Source organism: Naegleria fowleri (assembly GCF_008403515.1).
Source record: "Naegleria fowleri strain ATCC 30894 chromosome Unknown tig68, whole genome shotgun sequence".
Classification (NCBI taxonomy): Eukaryota; Heterolobosea; class Eutetramitea; order Acrasida; family Naegleriidae; genus Naegleria; species Naegleria fowleri.
In genome coordinates this window covers 1-20621 of record NW_025408000.1, presented here as the reverse complement: position 1 = coordinate 20621, position 20621 = coordinate 1, and the positions used below count along the sequence as shown (strand labels likewise).

Sequence of the window (20621 nt, the reverse complement as noted above, 5' to 3'; positions counted from 1 at the left end):
CCCAATAGTAATAGATGAATAATTGTGGTGTGTACTACAGGATGATGGAGAGTACTAGTAGAGAGAGATGGACTCGGAGACCACTCTCTTCCTTTGAATTTGTTTTGTTTGTAATGCTATGAGTGTTGATGGAAAGAAGAAGAGCAAACAAGCATCAACAAAAATCGCGATTGAACTACAAGAGCTTCGTGCAGTAGAGGGGTCAGTCTTGACTTCAACAAGGCAATCAATGTTTTTTAAACTTTCCAAAATGCAAATGCGATCGAAGGTTGTGCGCTTGTTGTTTCGTTTGAGACATTCTTTCACTTGTCAACTGTTGAAATAAGCAGTGATTTGCTGAAAATGAAAAATGTGGAGCACTTTGGAAAATTTGAATTTGGAATTTGGTGCGAATGGGTTTCCTTTTAATGAATCGCCAAATGAATCAGCCCACTCCTATGTACATACGCAGGGTTATGTTTAATTTCTTCATTGAAAGAAATGATATAACGCAGAATAATGTTTGATTTCTTTATTTCTTCAATACAAAGACATCCACTAAATTTGGGAATAGATTTTTCAGTATTTTTTTTAATGGATGTGAAAACGACCTAATCCTATCAGTGTCTTTTTATTTCATTCCCCTCAATAATGAATAATAACCTCAATTGTCATTAAGAATAAGTTTTTCACGACACTGTTTGTGTTTAGACCCCACAAAAGGGTCTAAAATTAGCAATGATCGAGTTCTTTCAAAAAAAAAATTATTACGAACGAGTTGAAGGAATCTTCACCCATCATTGTGATTTAAAAATTTTTACATCTGACCCGAACATCTGAAGAATGATCAGTTCCAGTAAAAAACCAACAAAAGAAGCCATCTCCAAATTACTGGACTCGTACAAGAAGGGAGAAGATCCCGTTCTTCGATCGTTCCATATCCTCGCATTTAGTGCTGATGAAATGGAGATTGATCTCAATGTTGATTATTTCGGAATCAAAGAATTTGTTTGTAAAATTGTTAGAGTTTCGGAAGACTTGTTGTGTGTATCTCATGATGGCAAAGAGGACTATGTTGAAATATTATCAGCATCATCATCTTCAGAAAAATCAGCTCTTGAGTACTCGTTAGAAAAAGTGATGGAAACACTAGTGCAAGGACGAGAAGATTTCTTGCTGAATGAAGTCGGAACACCAACTCCTACTACTGCAAAAGGAAGTCAAAAAGTTTTTGATGATGTGGACGAAGATGGCATGGAAGTTGGTTTTGATGACGGTGAGCTTCAAGATGCTCTCACGTGTCATGTGAATGATGCCAAAGCGTATTATGACTCTAAATTTGTGACACTTATTGGTCAGATTTATAATGTGAGATTGCAAATAGTTGCTGATGACTTGTCCAAAGAAATGAAAAAGGAGTACAGAATCAAAAGTGAAGACATGTGGCACACCATGTCTGTAAATTTTGCTCCAGACTATCTCTCACACGATGTGCCACCTCGAGTGCAATACAAACCTGAAATTGTTACAGAAAAAAGCGGGTTTGCTGAGCAAATGGTATGTATTCGTTCGATGCATTTTATTAATCAATGTTTTATTGAAATTTAAATCCAAACAATTAATAGGAGCATATCCTGTCAAAGTTTGTAGACATGCGTTGGGCACAACTTCGTCAAGACAAAACCCTCAAATTTGGTGCTGGTGATCTGAAATTAGCAAATTATAATTCTAACACTTCTAAAAGTGACCGAAAGAAAGCAGTTCAACAACTTGTCAAAGAAAAGAAAATTAATTTGGCCAAGGCTCTTGCTCTCTACTACAGCAATATGAAGCCAGAGACTGCTGATGAATTGTTGACAGAATGCGGATATGTACAACACAACAATTATAGTTATGATAAGGCATTAGTTAGTGACAACGAACCAAATGTGAATTTTATTTTAGAAATGTTGACCTACTTATTTTTGAGAATTCCTACTTGTCATAAGTTCTGTTGCAATTGTGACGATCATATTGATTGCTATGACATGTTGTCTACTGAACATCGAAAGCCAATTATTTGTACTCGATTCAAATGTCAATTTGAGTATATCGAGCTTGGAGTTTGTAATACCATCCCTATATCTATTTGCCCATCCTCAATTCATACTGATATTAATGAGAATGGTGATGTTGTTGATATCATGATCAGCATGTCATACTCGGCAGCAACAAGTTCCAGAAGAGATATTATTTTTGACCCATTCCCAGAGATGTTTAACACTTCTAGTTCATCCAAAAATTATGACGCGGTTGTGAAGGCACTCGATTTAATCCCATCCGTTGCTCAAATGAAGGAACATTGTGAAACAGAGAGTGACATTAAGAAATTTTTGCATCCAAATGCATATCAAATACTCAAATGGTTATTGAGTACAAATAGATGGTAAGTTTACAACTCATAAGTGGTGATACATTGGAATGGTGATAATGGTTTTTTCTTATAATGTTTATGAATTATTTGTGACATTTATAGTGCACTTGTCAGAATGCCGGAAAAGAAGAGAATTAAGGAAATGCAAACCGATTATCAGTATATTATGATGATGGACAATCCTGAGAAGGCTGCTACGTTTGCACAAAACAGAAAGAAGTATGGTTCATGTAAGTTTTTATTTTGAATCGATTGAGATTGCAATGATTCATCACGAAATCATCATTCCATTCTCATAGATTGGGCTTTCCATGGTTCTGCAGTCGAGAATTTCCACAGCATCTTGAGAAAGGGGCTTGTAAATGCTTCAAATACCAAACTTATGACTACAGGCGCAGCTGTAAGTATTTGAAATTGTGTGAAATCGTCGTTTTAAATCTTGTCAAATTATAATCTCATCCTTGTGATGTGGTTCTATTTCAATAGTATGGACCTGGAATTTATATGGCTCGTGAATCAAGCACAAGCTTTGGTTATTCTCGTGTTGGTTCATCATGGAGTAAATCTCAATTCGTGAACTCGAATACCTTGCGTTGCATCATGATTTGCGAAGTTGTTAAAGCACCAGGTGTAAGTACTGGAATTTTGTATTTTTATGCCCCAATACGAGTTTTAATACTTTTTCATGGATGATCCTCATGCTTCTTGTGGTTCGCTATCCTTGACTATTTACTCACCAAAGGTTCCAACTGTTGCATCTCCTTATTATGTCGTGAAAGAAGCAGAACATGTCACTACAAGATTCTTCTTATTCTATCCTTCTACAAGTGTGAACGTGAACATTATTGCTGATGACATTAAGTGCTTGAATGATTTTATCAAATAATTCTTTGAAAATAATTTGTGGATCTCCTAAATGCACTTATCAAGTAAGAATAAACCTTCAAGTTCATTGGTGATGCAACACTTTTTTCTCTCTCTCTCTCTCGATACGCTTCCTTCAATGTTTTCTTTAGATTTGAATCAATTAAAGAAAATGAACTTGAAACAGACCTATGAACTTGATAAAAAAAATGATCGCTTCCTCCTCGTTGCAACTCTCACAAGAAGATGAAACCATTCCAGTCCGACTCGAAGAACCAACCTCAGCTGCTGAAGACTATCAACAAGGCTTGAAAGGAGATGAACAATGGGTGAGTGAGGTCCTTGATTTCAGTAGTAGTTATAGGTATGTTGTTAGGGAAAGAAGATTCTGAATTTTCAACATGATGAACATTTCCGATCATGATCGGCATGATGATCATGTTGATCCCATATTGAATTTAATGGATTTGTATTCGTGGTGGTGATGATGAATCATTATTAAATTTCATTGATTTCCTTCAGTGGAGCACTGGGTGGCTCCTATGGACCTATTAATGTCATTGGCCCATGCTCGGTGTTTCCAGCAATGCGGGTGAGTACATTTCTCAAAATGATGATGAACGAGTGATGACGTTCAATGATTGATCAATTTCATGAAAATTGGTCTAATGCATGTCCTATGGACCTATTAATGCCACTTTTATTTGGAACACTTATTATTGATCATTATTAACACGCAACAGAGTAGTGGAACATGTTGGTGTCCTCAAACAGCGAATGGACCACAAGTAAGTAGTAGTGAGCTTTGCGTCGAGTTGGTCGACCTTTTTATTGCAATTTCATGTCTTTTTCGCAGTTTATCACAGTTACTTTTGAAAAACCAGTCATTGCCAAAGCCATTCATGTCTATGAAAGCTCTCATGCAGGATCCATTATTAAAATTAGTTGTAAGAAATATAAGGAAGGAGAAGAAAATCAGAAAGCATCCAAAGTATCAAAACTTGTCACAACTGTGTCAAATGTAATTACCGGTGGTAGTGCTGTACCTCATTTGAATTACAACTCCAATGAATGGGTCACTTTATTTGAACGATCAGCTCCGGAATACGTCCATGGAAAGGCCGTTGATTTCTGTCCACCTCTCAAGCACAGAAATATCAAAACTCGAATTATTAGAATTGATATGCAACTCTCTGGTTGGAGTGAAATTGACGCTATCAAACTCGTTGGAAAACCAAATTTTGAGGTTGTAGAATCTAAATTGACAGCACTAAGCGCCGTCTATAAGAAAATGTTCAATGATGCTTTATTTACGGATGTTACGCTAGTTCACACAAAATCAGGAAAACAAATCAAAGCGCACAAATCTATCTTGACAAGAAGATCTGAATTTTTCAAAGCCATGGTTGAATGTGAAATGATTGAATCCAAAACTTCAATGATTGAATTTGATGAAGATATTTCGTTTGACATTTTTGAAAGTGTGATTGAATATATTTACACCAATCACATAGAATTGAATATGGACAACATTTTCTACGTCTACGTATTGGCTGACAAGTTATTAATTCATTCCTTATGTACCTATTGTGGCCGAAAATTTTCCACATTCATCAACGACGAAAATGTATTTAAATTGAGTCAAATAGCCAAACAATTCCGTTCTTACAAATTGAACGAGATTGCCATGGAATGGATTGTCGACTCATATACTGAACTTTTCCTTGTCAAAGAATTTGCAGAGTTGGATAAGGACGATTTATTAGTCATTTGTCGACGTCTTGCAGAAAAACATAGTAAGGACAGTGGTAGCAGTCAGACTAATGTGCCTCAAGCGAAAGAGTCGTCATTAATGACTCCCAGCGATATTGGCTATGATTGTTCTTGGGACGGCTCCAAAATTTAACCAGAGAGGTGACCTCTATGAAATGTAAATTTGTAAATAAATCACGAGAAGTCGTTTGGAACTTGCGCCTCTTGTCGTGCATTTCATCCAATCGAATCTCAAATGCTCTTTTCCAGCATTGAGTCGACGCCTCATTTATTCACCTTCTCATTCCGTAAAAGTTAAAATGAAAATTCAAACCAACAATGTTGAGCACAAAACAAAAAAACAATCCAAACAACAATTCAATTCAAATCATGTGCAAACACAGCTCTGGATGTGGTACCTCTGATACCATTAACTGCAAGTCTTGCGGCACCGAAATGTGCAAGGGATGCAAACGCAATTGGTACGATGGAACTCCTGTCAAATCTGGGAACTCTGCTGCTTGTGGAAAATGCGGACAAAATTACAAGTAACTGACGCTAAACCCAACAGTTCAACAAGAATCAAAGAGTCGTTCAAAAGATAATAACACTCTGAACAACACACAGGTTCAATAAATTTAAGGATGATTCTTATTGTTCAATAAGCTCTAAAGAAATTATCATAATAATCATATTGAATTCGTACGAGATGTACGGCTCGACAAACGCATTAAGTCAACGTAGTTCCATCACACGGTTGCACATACACTTGTGCCTTTCCGTCTTCATTAGTGAGAGCAATCCTTGAAATCATTCCGCTTTGTAGTGCCACATTTTTCAATTTCTGAGTTGCCTCTTGCGAAAAGAAATTGTTCTCCAACAACAAAGTGTCAATGTGAAAATTGTCGACTTGATGCGAATAGTTTTGAAACAATGAAGTTAGTTGGTAACAAAATTGTTCTCCAAATCTATTAGTCGATAAATCCAAGGTGTTGAACGTAAATGTTTTCTTCTGTATGCATTGCTCGAGTTTTTGTTTCAAATAGGACACGAGTGTCACTCCTCCAACATCTTTCAATCGATTTCCACTCAAGTCCAAATAGGTCAATGTTTCATTTTGCAACAAGGATTTGAGGAGAGACTGAGAGATTTCTTCTAAAGCACAACACGATACCGACAAGTGTCTCAGTGTGGTGTTATGAAATAACATGACCGCTAGAGCATTGGTTTTCATGGCATTGTAAGAAATGTCAAGAGTAATAACGGATTTGTTGTGAGTGATGGCAAGTAAAAGAGATTGTAGCATGGAGGATGTTAAATCACAATCGCTAAGAAGAAGAGTTTTCAAGGAAGCGTTTGCAAGGGATGACAAGTATGAGTTGAGAGATTCAATTTCACAATTTCCAATTTCATGGTAGTCGTCATTGAACATGCTTGTACCTCCTAGTCTGTTATGTGATAAATTGACAAATTCAAGGTATGACTTTTCGTTCTGCAATGACTCAAATAATGCATTGATCCCTTTCACTCCAACGATATGGTTGTTGCTCAAGTCTAATTTTGTCAATGTTTTCAGTAATGGTTTTTGCAATGATAAATAAATTAAAAAATCGTTGTCAATATTGTTTTCAGTTAGAATGAGTGTAGTTAGGTTCATAAATTGGGAGGGATTCGGAGCAAGAAGAGATGTTACCATCTTACTAGTGAGTTCATTGAATGAAAAATTGAGAGTAAGCATTTCTTCTTGCACCTGGTGATCTAAAGAGTGGCTGGTGTGAGTGGAAAGTAATTTTCCTAGTAACTCTGAGGAGCTTTGAAAGAAAGAAACGCTCCTAAAAGTAATATGTGTCAGTTTCAAATGTACATTTTTGAGTGTTTTGAGTTTCTTGTTGGTAGATTCTATATCAGTCTCCAAGTTGGAAGTGTTCTTGTTGAAATCCATGTTAATTGATGAAAGAGGTCTCTTTTTTGAGTTTTCTGTGGTCTCGAAAGTGGTAGCATCAAATAAATCTCCATAGAGGTCCAAATCGTCGTCATTAGTGTCCTGAATATTCATTACAACATCGTAAGAGTCATTGCCAACTTTTTGAACAATGCTGTCACTAAAACATTGCTGCAAATGAGAGATTGACATTTTCTGCCCTATGATGCTGAATCCATTCTCTGAAAATATTAAATTCAGAATTACATTCAAAGAAGATTCAGAAAAGAAAGAATGATAAAACGACACTTTTTGCAGGGGAGTAAAAGCTTGAAGAATCGAACAAATGAATTCAGTGTCTTCCTCTCGCATGTCACGAAAAGTTAATTCCTCAATTTTCTCAAAACATTCCATAAATTGCTGTAACTGTTCTGATTCTCTTAAATATTTCAACAGGCTCTTTGATATCGACAATGCTCTAACATATTTTCCATATCGATGCAAATGGTCGTACAGTGAGGGTGACTCATGACTGGCTTGCTGAAATGTGTTGTTTTTGCAGTAAAATTCACGACGACGGGTGAAAAAAGGATCTGACACTTTGTTGGGGATTGGAAATTGCAAGAAAGACATTCTTCGGGCATGCTTCGAATCATCATTTTCATCGCGCATTAAAAATTCTTCTGTATCCTCTGTGGTGGATTCCAAAACTTCTGCCACTCGAGATCCTTCAAACTCATGGATCTGTTTGTTCTCCAATACACTATTCACACATTGATGTAAATAATTCTGAAAATACAATTGAATGAAATCCGTTTCTGTATTCGGATCCGTCCCATCATGGTGATGTGTAAAGTCTTTCTCAACATTTGAAGCGGCCATTAATAATTGATCCTGTTTTGTTTTTAATTTAAAAGCCATCATGGAACGCTCATCCTCTTCAAATCTCTTTCGGAAAAGCCTCTCAAAGCATTCATGAATAATAATTTTAAATTGGTGAGGAGGAGATTTGGCACACTCACAAGAATCTCCTCTTTCATTCGTTGAAGACTCGTTTAATAATTTCTCCAATTCAAAAGCTGATAAATAGGTACAAAATTTGAGAACGGTACGCATTGGTAGCTTTTCCAAAATGTTCAAGTAATGGCGATACGTATGATGGTGTTCATGATGATCCTGCTCCTGTTGTGCCCCTGTGCAGGGGTGGCCATCTACATCGGAAATTCCTGGTGTTAAGCTTTCCAATAGCCATTGAATTGCAAAATCAGAGAGAAAAGAAGAAGAAGAAGACTTCTCCTCCTCCGTCCTTCTCATCCTCCTCATGGACCACTTGGTCAATCACACACAAGAGTTCGATTTCGAGAAAAGCTTTTTTTTTCATCGCATGCATACTTGCTTTTTTTGGACGGTTGCAAGTGCTGTGCTGCTGAGGTGATTTTTCAAAATCCACCCGCCGTTGGCGAGTTATCGTACGTTTAGTGTTTTGTGGTGACCGCCCGAAAAAACAAATCCCCCTCTAAACCTCACTCCACCCTTATTATTGTATTCGTATTATTCATTTGAATACATCTAAGCACAACCTCAAAAGAGCTAATATAACTATTTGATTCCGACACACAAGAAAGAGAAAATGGCTAGTGTAGTGGGAGGCCCGACGGTTGTTGGAGGCCCTACTCAATCTTCGTTGGGAAACGATCGATCTCTTCTGCATCATCATGCCCAATCGTCCCCGATCTGGCAAGCCTTAGCGAGTCTTGTGGACCGAGTGGTGAGTGGAATTATTAATTTGGAGTTTAAAGAGCCCATTCGAGAATGGAAGAATATCCTGCTCTTAGTTTGCCTTCAGGTTTATATATTTGTGTGCGGTTTGATGCTTCCAACCATCACATTGAGCCGAACAGTGGATGGTGTGGCTGCATATTTGGGCACTTCTGTTGTACAAAACGTTGCTGCTGCAAGTAGTAGTGATAACTTCACTCGAATACCATTAAGCCTTTATGGAGATGTTGAAGCAACAACAACCATACCCGGCCACAATCTGTTTTCTCCCTCCTCCTCAATCAACACATTTCAATATAGCAATAGCTCTCTTCCTCGTTACTATGGTTACGGATATTACGGATCATGGATGTTCAATATATTAACCTTTCCAATCACTCTCTCGCTGGACCGAATTCCATATTATGGCATGGTTGGACTCTCATTTGCATGTATTGCTTTCATAGCGATTCATATCGCAGGTTTGATGATTGCATATCGTTCCATGGTTCTTTCCACCCGATATTTACAGAAAATTAAGAGTTTAGTGCATTACTTGAGTGCATTCTTGATTGCAATGAGTGTTGTCATGACCTTTATCATGACAAGTTTCATTGATTGCAATTATGATCAAGGAACATTGACAAGATTTCCTGGTGGTATTCCTTGCTTTTCAGGAGAAAATATTGCCTACATTGTATTGTGTTTCATTGCACTTGTGGCATTGTGGGCTTGTTTACTATTCTCACAGCTTATTTTACCTAACAATCATCCCAAATCGAGAACATTCTTTATTGCACAGAATACATATTTTACTTCGTACTTTTGGTTGAGTGTGAGCTTTGAAATGGTTGCAATATTTGTCATTCCTGTTAGCATATCCTATGCAAGAGCTATTGTACATGTTGGTATTGCTCTCATTCATTTACCACTATTCTTTATTTGCGTTCCTTTCTTTAGAAGACAAGAAAATTCTGTTTATTTTGCCTTCTTATGTTCCAAGTTGGGAATGGGGTTGGGTTCTTTAATTTCATCATTGGTAAACGTACAAAATTATTGGGACGTTGGATTAGGAATGATGGGTCTTACATTTGGACTGAGCATCATATTTGGCTGTTTAGGCTTTGTGGCCATGGAAATTTATACTCGTATCATTTATAAGAGTACGAAAGATATTCTTGCTGAATTGGATCTTTCTGACCAGAAAGACGCAGAGAAAGACGCTCTTTTACAGTATCAATACTTTGAAGATACAAAAAAACTGAAACATTTAGAAATGTTTTTAAGATTCAGCATATTCCTAAAGTCAGGAGAAGAACATTGGTCAGATGTCGACTTTGCCTTAATGTTCATCAAATCTCTCATTAACAACAAGTCATTTTCGAGTGCTAGAATTTTAATCATTTCTTCAATTATTGTTGCATATTGCTGGGAAAGGGAGGCCAATAGTTCAACATTAGCTTTGAGAATATTGAGAAGTGCATTGAGACAAAATCTTTCTCTTCCAAACAGAGTGAGCGTTCTTGAACGTATGAAACAGATTGAAGAGTTTACAGAACGTGAAAATTCTCACAGTCTCCGTAAAAACGTCTCTGAACTAAAAGCTATTTTGCAACGGATGGACAAGTATCAAAATGAACTATGGAGTCATCACAAAGGATTTTGGAAAGAGCTCATGAATGATATTCCAGATCTTGAAAAAGCAGAACAAATTTCTACACGGATTTCTTCTCTGACTTTTGAATGTCACAGGACGTTCGAAAATCTGATGTCATCGTATGGTAATGAAAAAACTCTTCTCAGAAAATTCGCCAGCTTTGTGGAAAATTTTAAATTTGATTCTGAGCTCGCCCAACAACTGTACGTGGAGGCTGCAACCATAGAAGAAGAAGAATCAAGGGCAAGAAAAGCAGAAAGGAGCAAGGCATTGCCTCATTCCCTATCTAACACTTCAATTGAGTACACTCAAATAGGAAAGGATCCACTTGCAAAAGACAATTCATCAGACACACCTACAGATACAATGGACGCAGATCAAAAGAAAGAGAACTTATTCAAGTCTGCTATCAACATTTCGGACCAACATAAGGTTCAAAAATTTGGTGTGATTGCTTTCGTTGTTTGTTCTTTCTTATTGCTTGTAGTTTTCATTGTGGTGAGTGCGGTTCTTTCAGTGTTACCCTCTAGCAAAATTTTCACAGTAAGAGACAGCTGCCAACCAAAGGGAACAACTTCAAGCATTATTAGCGAAGTTAGAACTGCTCAGCTTTTTTTAAATTTTTTTGGAAATGTGAGTGGGAATATTTCATCACCATTTTTGAGTAGCATTGAAGTTTTTAACACAGACTCATATTTAAAATTATTCAAGGAAAGAATTAATTCCAGATTTAGCCAATTAGAACAGTTGAGGGACTCTAGTGAAAGCAAAGCCACTTCAACTGCATACGTGGATTCCGTTTACGTATTGAACGTTCCCTCTCTCAATCAAAGTAAGGCCATTTCAATCAAATCTACCCAACCGAGATATACCCAGACAATTTCTCGTAAAAGTTCTGTTTTCGATCTTACTCACCAACTCTTAAAGAACCAACAAGTATTGACAAGATACACGAAATCAGATTTAGAAAAAACCCTTGAAAACTTTAGTATTATGTTTTTACTAAAGAATAGAGATAGAGCAGAATATATGTTTGAAAACTTTTGTCAACAGGTTGCAGTTAAAGCAATGCAAGACGCCAAAAGCTATATCGACGGTTTTTTAGGTCTATTCATCTCTTCAGTAACAGTGTACTTTACTGTTGGAGCAGCATTTTTTATTTATACATATTTGGAGCTTCAAAAAGGAAAAAAATTAATCAAAATGATGGAACACGACCTTCCTGATCAAGCAGTTTCAAAGATTTATTCTCAAATATGCAAGAAGAGCGAGGAAGAAATTACCGTGAAAAACTCAGGTTCTTTGTTTCAACCAAAGAGAGTTGTTTTGATTATAGGAGTATTTTTCCTAGTTATTACATCATTATGCCTTTCCTTAATATTTGTGTATGCAATTACCAATAATAATTTATCATTGTCAACCATTGATAATTTGCGAAGGGTTACTAATACTCTCTCCCTAATAGAAAGAGCCAAGTTTACAATAGGAGAATTATTTATTTTCAGAAAAACAAACGGAACTTCATTTGTGAACGACCCTGATATCTTAGATCAAGCTTTTGTTTCAAGCCTGTACTCAAATGTTAAAAGTTCTCTGCAAGATCTATTGAATGAATGGAATTTAGCCATGCTTGGCATCAACGCCAATTCATACAGTGAGATATTGACATTAGTGAGTGGAAGTACATCTTGCAACAATTCAACCTCTTCGTGTCAGGGGTTGAGTTCTCTCATTTCCGATTTTGTGGTTTCTGCACAAGAACTGAGTGAAAAGTTGCAATCGAATAGCTATCAGTACAATACTTTAACACTATTTGATGGCTTTCTTTCGTTATTCTTTAGAAGTGTAACACTATTTAATAAGATTGAGCAAGTAGAAACTCGGTTTATAGACCTTTCCTCAACTCCCGATGTGACCTTATTGGTAATTTTCTCAGTAATTGGAGTCCTTCAATGTTTAGTTTTTTCATATTTGCTTTATGAGTCCTTTATATCAACATGGAGAAACATTCATCAGATTAGATTAATGTTGCACTATGTACCATGGGAAATTTTAGACTCCAATGACAAATTCAAGAACTTTATTTTGTATCACGACTTATCCACCTCGCAACAATTACCAAGCGAAAGATCCAAATTCTTTGGTGGTAAAAAGTTTTCAAAAAAAAAATCCAAACAGGGAGACGAAGATCGAGTCAGAAGAATGCTTCATGCGCAACCTGATGGAGCTATCTTGTGCAATCAGGCAGGAGACATTGAAATTTTTAATCCAGCAGCTCAGAAAATATTCTATCATAAACCTCATGAAATCGTGGGTTTGAGCGTTTTCACATTATTCGAGCCAACTGCAAACAGTAAGATCAAACAACTGATGGAGAATATGAGTAATACTTTGCTTGAAAATATGAACAACAAGAACGCTGAGCCACTGCAAGGAGAGACAATGGATGTCGATTGTTTCCGAAAGAATCAGTCTAAATTTCCAGGACGGATTAGTTTCTTTTGTACTCTATTTGGAAGAACACCTGTCGTTACATTTTTTGTTAAGGTAAGGAATAGTTTGTGAAAGAGATTTATGTGTATTTTGGCTTGATATAATATGTCACTAATAATCACTGTTAACTTGACCTATCATTTCGTATATTTGCGAACTACTAATTCAACTCTATAGGATATTACTGCTGAGAAGAAGCAAAATCAATTACTTGTTGAAGAAAAAAAGAAATCTGAATCCTTGCTACTTAACATTCTTCCTGAACCGGTTGCCATTCGTTTAAAGACAGGAGAGAGTTTAATTGCTGAAAAGTTCAGTGACATAACAGGTATGTATGGAGTGTTGCTTCCATTATTACAATAACAAGAATTTTCTTTCCAAAACAGCCTTTTTTTCAGACATGGTTGGTTTTACTAAAATGTCCAGCAGAATGGAAGCCATCGAAATCATTCGTATGCTTTCCATTGTAGTCAATGGATTTGATGAATTGACAGATAAATACAATTTAGAGAAGATCAAGACAATGTAAGTTATTATAGAATGTTCTCACCTTGAATTATTAAACAACAACTAAACAGTGGAGATGCTTATTTTTGTGTTGGAGGTACGTAAGAATAATTTAATCTCCTTTTGTTTTTTGAGAAAACTAACTCGTTGGTCAATAGGATTGTAAGTATTTTAAAGCTTGATCACGAAATGACGATAACGGATTCCCTTAATAGACATAATAATTCACAAAAAGTAAGTTGGCATTCCATTGTGATCATTAATGTTAATATGCTTTCAACCCATTGCTAACATCTGGCATGTAGGATCATCCTGAGAGAGTTCTCAAGTTTGCGATCGATGTGTTCTCAGTTGTACATCACTATAATGCAGAGATGATCAAAGAGGAGCACGAAAAAAATGTTAAAAAATATGATGAAAATGGTGAAGAGATTAGTGTTGAAAGCAGGCAGATTAACATACGTGTAGGAATGAACACGGGTCCAGTTGTGGCAGGCGTAAGTATTTACGAACCAATGATGTTCATAGGTATATTATTTCTCTCATCATGATCATCCTTTGATTGAAAACAACACTTGTTTTCCTCTCATTTGAATTCACTTTCAGGTGATCGGGAAGAAAAAATTTGCCTATGATTTGTGGGGAGGTAAGCATGAAACCATGCGCTTTTAATCTTGCTAATCTAACATTTTCCAATGATCTTCCAAAACTACATACATTAGATACAATTAATGTCGCCTCACGAATGGAATCATCTTCTTTGGAAGGAAGAATTCAATTGTCAAAGTCAACCTATGACAGGGTTGCTGGCCATGGTTATCGTTTTGAGGAAAGACAACTAGATATTAAGGGAAAAGGAATTTGCCAGACCTATCTCCTCAATGAAAGATTGCACAAGCAAGCTAAATTGGACAGTGAAGCGATTAAGAAGTTATTCGAATATGAAGATGACACTGTCGAACAAAAAGTAGAGGATCCATTTGCAGGGATTGATTTATATCGTGCTGATAGTTATCGTTTTGGTAAATTAATTCTTGACACATCTTTCTTGAATTGCTTTAAAGAATTTCTTTCAGGACCAAAATTGGAGATCATGAACTTTTATCAACATGTGTTGGAGTACAAATCAAATGGCTCGACTCCTGTTCGATATTCTATAGCCAAGCATTTAGTGGAAGAGTATTTGGCAGAAAATGCTCCAAAACGTTTGCAATTCAAGTTTATGAAGAATGCTTTTGGCCCATTCCAGTTGAAATTTAATGCATGTAATGAGGATAATTGTACCACTGATCTATTTGACAATTTTGTGAATTTATCCATCCGATCCTTGAAGCCTGAATTTCCAAAGTTTCTTAAATCCTCACTTTTTTCAACGTTTGTTGAAAATTTGAAAATTACAGATCCAGGCTTATTGAAGAGTTTGTTGAAGATTGACAAAGGAGAGGGAGGATCACACTTGACATCCGAAGATGACGAATATGACTCTGAAGAAGAAAAAGAATTTTTATTGTTTTGTGAAAAGTGTGGCACGGAAATTATCAACCTCGGTGAGTTTTTTTGGTTAATGTTTCATTTATTGACAACGTGATTGAACAACAACTTATGATTGAACTGAAATAGAAAATAATCGTTTCAATGATTGGGAGTTTAACTATCGTCTTGAAAGCTTGAATGACTATAATCAATGGCGAATTCTCAATGAATACCCTGAAGGAAAGACATGGCTCTCTCCAGAAGTTGCTCACAACCACTTGACCAACTCTCGTAGACATACCATGATCAAATATGACTATCAAGTCAATTGTAGTTACGAGAGTCTTTTCAATTTATGGATTGATCCTGATTACTATCGATGTAGAGATGAGAATATTGAATCGTTTGAACTTATTGACTTTGTTAAAGTTGGAAAGTATGCTCACTGCATTGCTCATGAGGTCTATAAGATGAAATTCCCTCAAACCGATCGAGAGTTGGTACACGCATATTGTTGTCGTTTTGATAGTGCAGAAAAAAGATATTTGTGTGTATCGAGATCTATCAACCATGCCAAGGTTCCAGAATCTTCCAAGTATGTGAGAGCTGAAATCAAAACAGCCTTCATGGTTCAATACTTGACCGACAAGACTTGTCGTTATACCTATACAGTAATTTTCGACCCTATGGGATGGCTTAATGCAGAGCATCATTTCAATACCATTAAGGAAAATGGTGACAATTATCATCAACATCTTCTCTCGCTATTGCATGACCGTGAAACAAAGAAGGATCATGCAAGGCCCTCTGGAGGTTTAGTAGATTCTCTGAATCATTATTTGGAGTTTATGGAAACAAAAAATCAACGAAAAATTGGCTCTTCCAAATAAATTTCAAGTTGCTAAGCGTATTGTCGGTGTCGATGAATTTGACGAAATAAGATGATGACTCTTTATAAATATTAGTGCTTTTGTTTTGGTTTCATGAATGGAAAGCATCCATATTACAAGGCATATTTGGAAGTATCTGTCACTAATCCAAAAACGAGTGACAATGTAAGCAATGTCACTAGGGTCAAACCAACAGAAACGCTGAATATTGTCCACTTGTACACCTTGTCTTGAATTTCCGTAACTGCAAAACATGCAAATCCCAAAATGAAACCAGTCACTAATCCACCAATATGTCCAGCCCAGTCAATATAATCACTAAAACTCCACAACAAAGTGATGAAAATAATAATTCCAACATTAATACATTGCATAACTTTCTGTTGAGTTGGAATTCTGGTCCAACGAACAATAATATTTGAAACCTTGGCTCCAATTAAGCCCATAATGGCCCCAGAGGCTCCAACGGAGATCGAGGCTGGCATGGCAACACAGCTCAATAAATTTCCTGCAATGCCTGAAATGAAATAAATTGGAATTACTCTGTACCATCTCCAATTCTTTTCATAGCCCATGCAAACCATAATTTGAATGAACAAGTTCATGAATATATGCAAAATACCTGCATGCATAATGAGTGGAACCACCAGACGCCATAATTCATATTTTTCTTTGATATAGTATGAACTTTTGGCTCCTAATTTCAACAATGTTAGGCTCGATGGGCCAATAGAAGGATTTTGAGGATCAAAACCGCCAACTGACAACTCTACAATGAAATAAATTAATTGAACGATTGAGATCCAAAAGCAGAATGTCATTAACATGTTTTTGTAATCTTGTTTTCGAACAGGTGAGCATGGTGGACCAACAAAACATGGACAACAACACATTAAACACATCTAAACAATGATATTATGCATAGGAGGTTGGCACCAAATGTATCAAGAATGGCTTGTTTCAAGACTTCAATTGTCAAACTTACATGATACCATTGAGGTTGAATGTTGTGCAAATTATAACTCCAAAACATGTCCTCATTCATATTGTACTGATTTTGATAGGGGTCATTGGAAATTGTGGCAGCTCCACCGGTTTCAACATCCACAGGTTGGCCTGTAGCAGTGTAGCTTCCTCCACTTGGAGTAGTATTGCTTCTTCCAAAACCTGTTATTTCATCATATAATAATAATAATTATAACAAAATCAATTTTTCAAAATTTAGGCATGATCGAATCCCGATGAAGATGGTGGTTGATTCATAAATAGTATTTGTGTATGGATCACTGAAGCTTACCTGAAAACATGTTTCTGAATCCTGAGAAAAAGCCTCCTCCACCACCTATGGCTCCTCCATCTGCATAATTGGCTGAAGATGGTTGATAGGAAACAGCCTCTCCTGATCCTAATACTCTTCCAGTTGTGGATGGTTGTCTTGTAGTGTTGGACGATGAATCTCCTCCTAGGGTCCTTCCTCCAAGAGTTCTACCACCACCATTTCCCGATGAGTTACCCCAACCAGGCGGAACAGGTGCTTGGCCTCTATTGGGATTATCGTTGTTGTTATTTAAATCACGAATGGTATGTACAGGCATGTATATGGTTAACAGAGAATAGTTTTATAATTGAAGGAGAATTGTAATGTACAATGACAAGAGCAAAAGGGATATTCGGAAAGAGAGATACAAAATCAGTGAGCGGAGACACAGAAAAAACCGCTTTCTTGTTGATCTATTTTTTTTATAATTTCCATCATGATGTGTGTATTTAATTGGAAATGAGATGGAGAGTTATGAAGTCCAAAAGAAGGTTTGTTTTAAACCCATCTTCTTCACAAACACTCACAGAGTTCATTCATTTGTTCTACTCTCAACGCTTATAGGAATGCTCTTGAATGAAAACTCTGTACTGATTATCAAAGTAGGGTAAACTCTTTGGGTCAATGTAGGAACTTGATTGTATCATGATGGGTGAAGAAGAGCATTTTGTTGTCATCTGTGTGACAGTGGGTGATGCTGAGAACGTCTTTTTTGTTTTGGAAGGTGTCACACCAACATTCTTACTAGTGATACTATTGGTTTTTTGAGATTTTTGAATTTTAGCTGCATGAATTGCTCCTAAGGCTGAGAAATCCTTAAACCTTTCTGCAAGTGTTGCTGTGTTGGCTTGCATCAAATGATTTGAAATGATGGAGAGTTGTGAAGGGATGGGAGGAGAAGGAGAATTCAAACAAATTTCTGCTGGAGAAGGTCTCGGCAACATATCATTTTCAGTCACTTGAATAGAACAATCGTTACTTGAAATGAAATCTTTGGTTGATGTGAATTGCGAGTGTGTATGAATTGTTGGTGTTTGAGTTGATGTGTGAATCTTAAGAATAGGTTCTGGGTGAGGCAGTTTTGGATGTAATATGTTTTGCCTTTCCTCGATGATGCCCTTCAAATCGTCATGTAAATTTACATAGGTTTGATTGATAAAATTTGGAGTGGATGCTGTAGAGTTTATCACTGACTTCTCTAGAGGAGGGGAGGAAAAATTGGCCTGATAATTTACAGCACATGATTTTAAGAGTTTGTTTTCATTTAAAAGAGCATCAATTTTGCTGTTTTTAAAAGCCATATCCAGGTTCATTTGCTGTATAGTACTTGTTAATTCTCTCATTTCCTCCTCAAAATAGTCGATAACTTGACCGTTGGAAGTCGTTATAAATAATTCTTCACTATTATTCTTTGCGACAATAGTCGGCTCGATGTGTCTATAACAAGCATTGGGTGTTTCAATTTTGTTGCTCAGGTTAGTGCTATCTTCTCTCAATTTATCTATTTCCAGTGTGAGTTCATTGATTTGATGCTTCAGTTTCATGTTTTCTTGATTAATAAGATTATATTTTTCGTATGCTTTTTTAAATAAATGATATTCTTCAAATTGAGATTCTAAGTTACTGAGTTTTTCCAAAAGGTTTGTTCGTTCCATGCTGAAATTCAATACAACTTCTTCAAGATTACTTCTCAAATAATGGTTTGCTTTTTGTAGATTTACATTTTCCAAATACATTCTTAGAGAGTCTTGATGTTGTTTTTCAATAATTTGTTCATTGAGAAAGGTTGTTTTCTGAAGAGCAACAAGCCTATTGTGGATAGCGTGATAAATAAGATCAAAAAATAGGGTTTGGGTTTGGGTTTGGGTTTGGGTTTGGGTTTGGGTTTGGGTTTGGGTTTGGGTTTGGGTTTGGGTTTGGGTTTGGGTTTGGGTTTGGGTTTGGGTTTGGGTTTGGGTTTGGGTTTGGGTTTGGGTTTGGGTTTGGGTTTGGGTTTGGGTTTGGGTTTGGGTTTGGGTTTGGGTTTGGGTTTGGGTTTGGGTTTGGGTTTGGGTTTGGGTTTGGGTTTGGGTTTGGGTTTGGGTTTGGGTTTGGGTTTGGGTTTGGGTTTGGGTTTGGGTTTGGGTTTGGGTTTGGGTTTGGGTTTGGGTTTGGGTTTGGGTTTGGGTTTGGGTTTGGGTTTGGGTTTGGGTTTGGGTTTGGGTTTGGGTTTGGGTTTGGGTTTGGGTTTGGGTTTGGGTTTGGGTTTGGGTTTGGGTTTGGGTTTGGGTTTGGGTTTGGGTTTGGGTTTGGGTTTGGGTTTGGGTTTGGGTTTGGGTTTGGGTTTGGGTTTGGGTTTGGGTTTGGGTTTGGGTTTGGGTTTGGGTTTGGGTTTGGGTTTGGGTTTGGGTTTGGGTTTGGGTTTGGGTTTGGGTTTGGGTTTGGGTTTGGGTTTGGGTTTGGGTTTGGGTTTGGGTTTGGGTTTGGGTTTGGGTTTGGGTTTGGGTTTGGGTTTGGGTTTGGGTTTGGGTTTGGGTTTGGGTTTGGGTTTGGGTTTGGGTTTGGGTTTGGGTTTGGGTTTGGGTTTGGGTTTGGGTTTGGGTTTGGGTTTGGGTTTGGGTTTGGGTTTGGGTTTGGGTTTGGGTTTGGGTTTGGGTTTGGGTTTGGGTTTGGGTTTGGGTTTGGGTTTGGGTTTGGGTTTGGGTTTGGGTTTGGGTTTGGGTTTGGGTTTGGGTTTGGGTTTGGGTTTGGGTTTGGGTTTGGGTTTGGGTTTGGGTTTGGGTTTGGGTTTGGGTTTGGGTTTGGGTTTGGGTTTGGGTTTGGGTTTGGGTTTGGGTTTGGGTTTGGGTTTGGGTTTGGGTTTGGGTTTGGGTTTGGGTTTGGGTTTGGGTTTGGGTTTGGGTTTGGGTTTGGGTTTGGGTTTGGGTTTGGGTTTGGGTTTGGGTTTGGGTTTGGGTTTGGGTTTGGGTTTGGGTTTGGGTTTGGGTTTGGGTTTGGGTTTGGGTTTGGGTTTGGGTTTGGGTTTGGGTTTGGGTTTGGGTTTGGGTTTGGGTTTGGGTTTGGGTTTGGGTTTGGGTTTGGGTTTGGGTTTGGGTTTGGGTTTGGGTTTGGGTTTGGGTTTGGGTTTGGGTTTGGGTTTGGGTTTGGGTTTGGGTTTGGGTTTGGGTTTGGGTTTGGGTTTGGGTTTGGGTTTGGGTTTGGGTTTGGGTTTGGGTTTGGGTTTGGGTTTGGGTTTGGGTTTGGGTTTGGGTTTGGGTTTGGGTTTGGGTTTGGGTTTGGGTTTGGGTTTGGGTTTTGGGTTTGGGTTTGGGTTTTGGGTTTGGGTTTGGGTTTGGGTTTGGGTTTGGGTTTGGGTTTGGGTTTGGGTTTGGGTTTGGGTTTGGGTTTGGGTTTGGGTTTGGGTTTGGGTTTGGGTTTGGGTTTGGGTTTGGGTTTGGGTTTGGGTTTGGGTTTGGGTTTGGGTTTGGGTTTGGCGGGTTTGGGTTTGGGTTTGGGTTTGGGTTTGGGTTTGGGTTTGGGTTTTGGGTTTGGGTTTGGGTTTTGGGTTTTGGGTTTGGGTTTTGGGTTTGGGTTTGGGTTTGGGTTTGGGTTTGGGTTTGGGTTTGGTTTGGTTTTGG

At 37.5% G+C, this 20621-nt stretch overlaps 6 protein-coding genes and 1 pseudogene across 7 annotated transcripts; 4 read left to right on the top strand and 3 right to left on the bottom strand.

Annotated features, from left to right (window-relative positions):
* Window positions 1-822: 822 nt before the first annotated feature.
* FDP41_009185 (uncharacterized protein) lies at window positions 823-3278 on the top strand (the record flags this gene model as incomplete). The annotated part of the gene is made up of 6 exons (XM_044713116.1): window positions 823-1536; window positions 1605-2404; window positions 2495-2622; window positions 2692-2792; window positions 2879-3022; window positions 3135-3278. 6 exons carry the CDS (start codon window positions 823-825, stop codon window positions 3276-3278), a joined length of 2031 nt encoding a protein of 676 aa, XP_044556997.1.
* Window positions 3279-3465: 187 nt separating this feature from the next.
* On the top strand, window positions 3466-5162 carry FDP41_009184 (uncharacterized protein; the record flags this gene model as incomplete). Its single annotated transcript, XM_044713115.1, has 4 exons — window positions 3466-3620; window positions 3779-3848; window positions 4000-4044; window positions 4113-5162. 4 exons carry the CDS (start codon window positions 3466-3468, stop codon window positions 5160-5162), a joined length of 1320 nt encoding a protein of 439 aa, XP_044556996.1.
* A 576-nt stretch (window positions 5163-5738) lies between these two features.
* Window positions 5739-8243, bottom strand: FDP41_009183 (uncharacterized protein; the record flags this gene model as incomplete). Its single annotated transcript, XM_044713114.1, has 1 exon — window positions 5739-8243. One exon carries the CDS (start codon window positions 8241-8243, stop codon window positions 5739-5741), a length of 2505 nt encoding a protein of 834 aa, XP_044556995.1.
* A 316-nt stretch (window positions 8244-8559) lies between these two features.
* Window positions 8560-15707, top strand: FDP41_009182 (uncharacterized protein; the record flags this gene model as incomplete). Its single annotated transcript, XM_044713113.1, has 9 exons — window positions 8560-12891; window positions 13015-13165; window positions 13224-13362; window positions 13416-13445; window positions 13560-13578; window positions 13650-13841; window positions 13951-13990; window positions 14067-14891; window positions 14965-15707. 9 exons carry the CDS (start codon window positions 8560-8562, stop codon window positions 15705-15707), a joined length of 6471 nt encoding a protein of 2156 aa, XP_044556994.1.
* Window positions 15708-15820: 113 nt separating this feature from the next.
* FDP41_009181 (uncharacterized protein) lies at window positions 15821-17302 on the bottom strand (the record flags this gene model as incomplete). The annotated part of the gene is made up of 3 exons (XM_044713112.1): window positions 15821-16609; window positions 16693-16874; window positions 17005-17302. 3 exons carry the CDS (start codon window positions 17300-17302, stop codon window positions 15821-15823), a joined length of 1269 nt encoding a protein of 422 aa, XP_044556993.1.
* Window positions 17303-17576: 274 nt separating this feature from the next.
* FDP41_009180 (uncharacterized protein) lies at window positions 17577-18680 on the bottom strand (the record flags this gene model as incomplete). The annotated part of the gene is made up of 1 exon (XM_044713111.1): window positions 17577-18680. One exon carries the CDS (start codon window positions 18678-18680, stop codon window positions 17577-17579), a length of 1104 nt encoding a protein of 367 aa, XP_044556992.1.
* Window positions 18681-18722: 42 nt separating this feature from the next.
* Window positions 18723-20621, top strand: FDP41_009179 (annotated as a pseudogene). Its single transcript has 2 exons — window positions 18723-18725; window positions 18873-20302. Coding segments are annotated over exons 1-2 (1433 nt in total).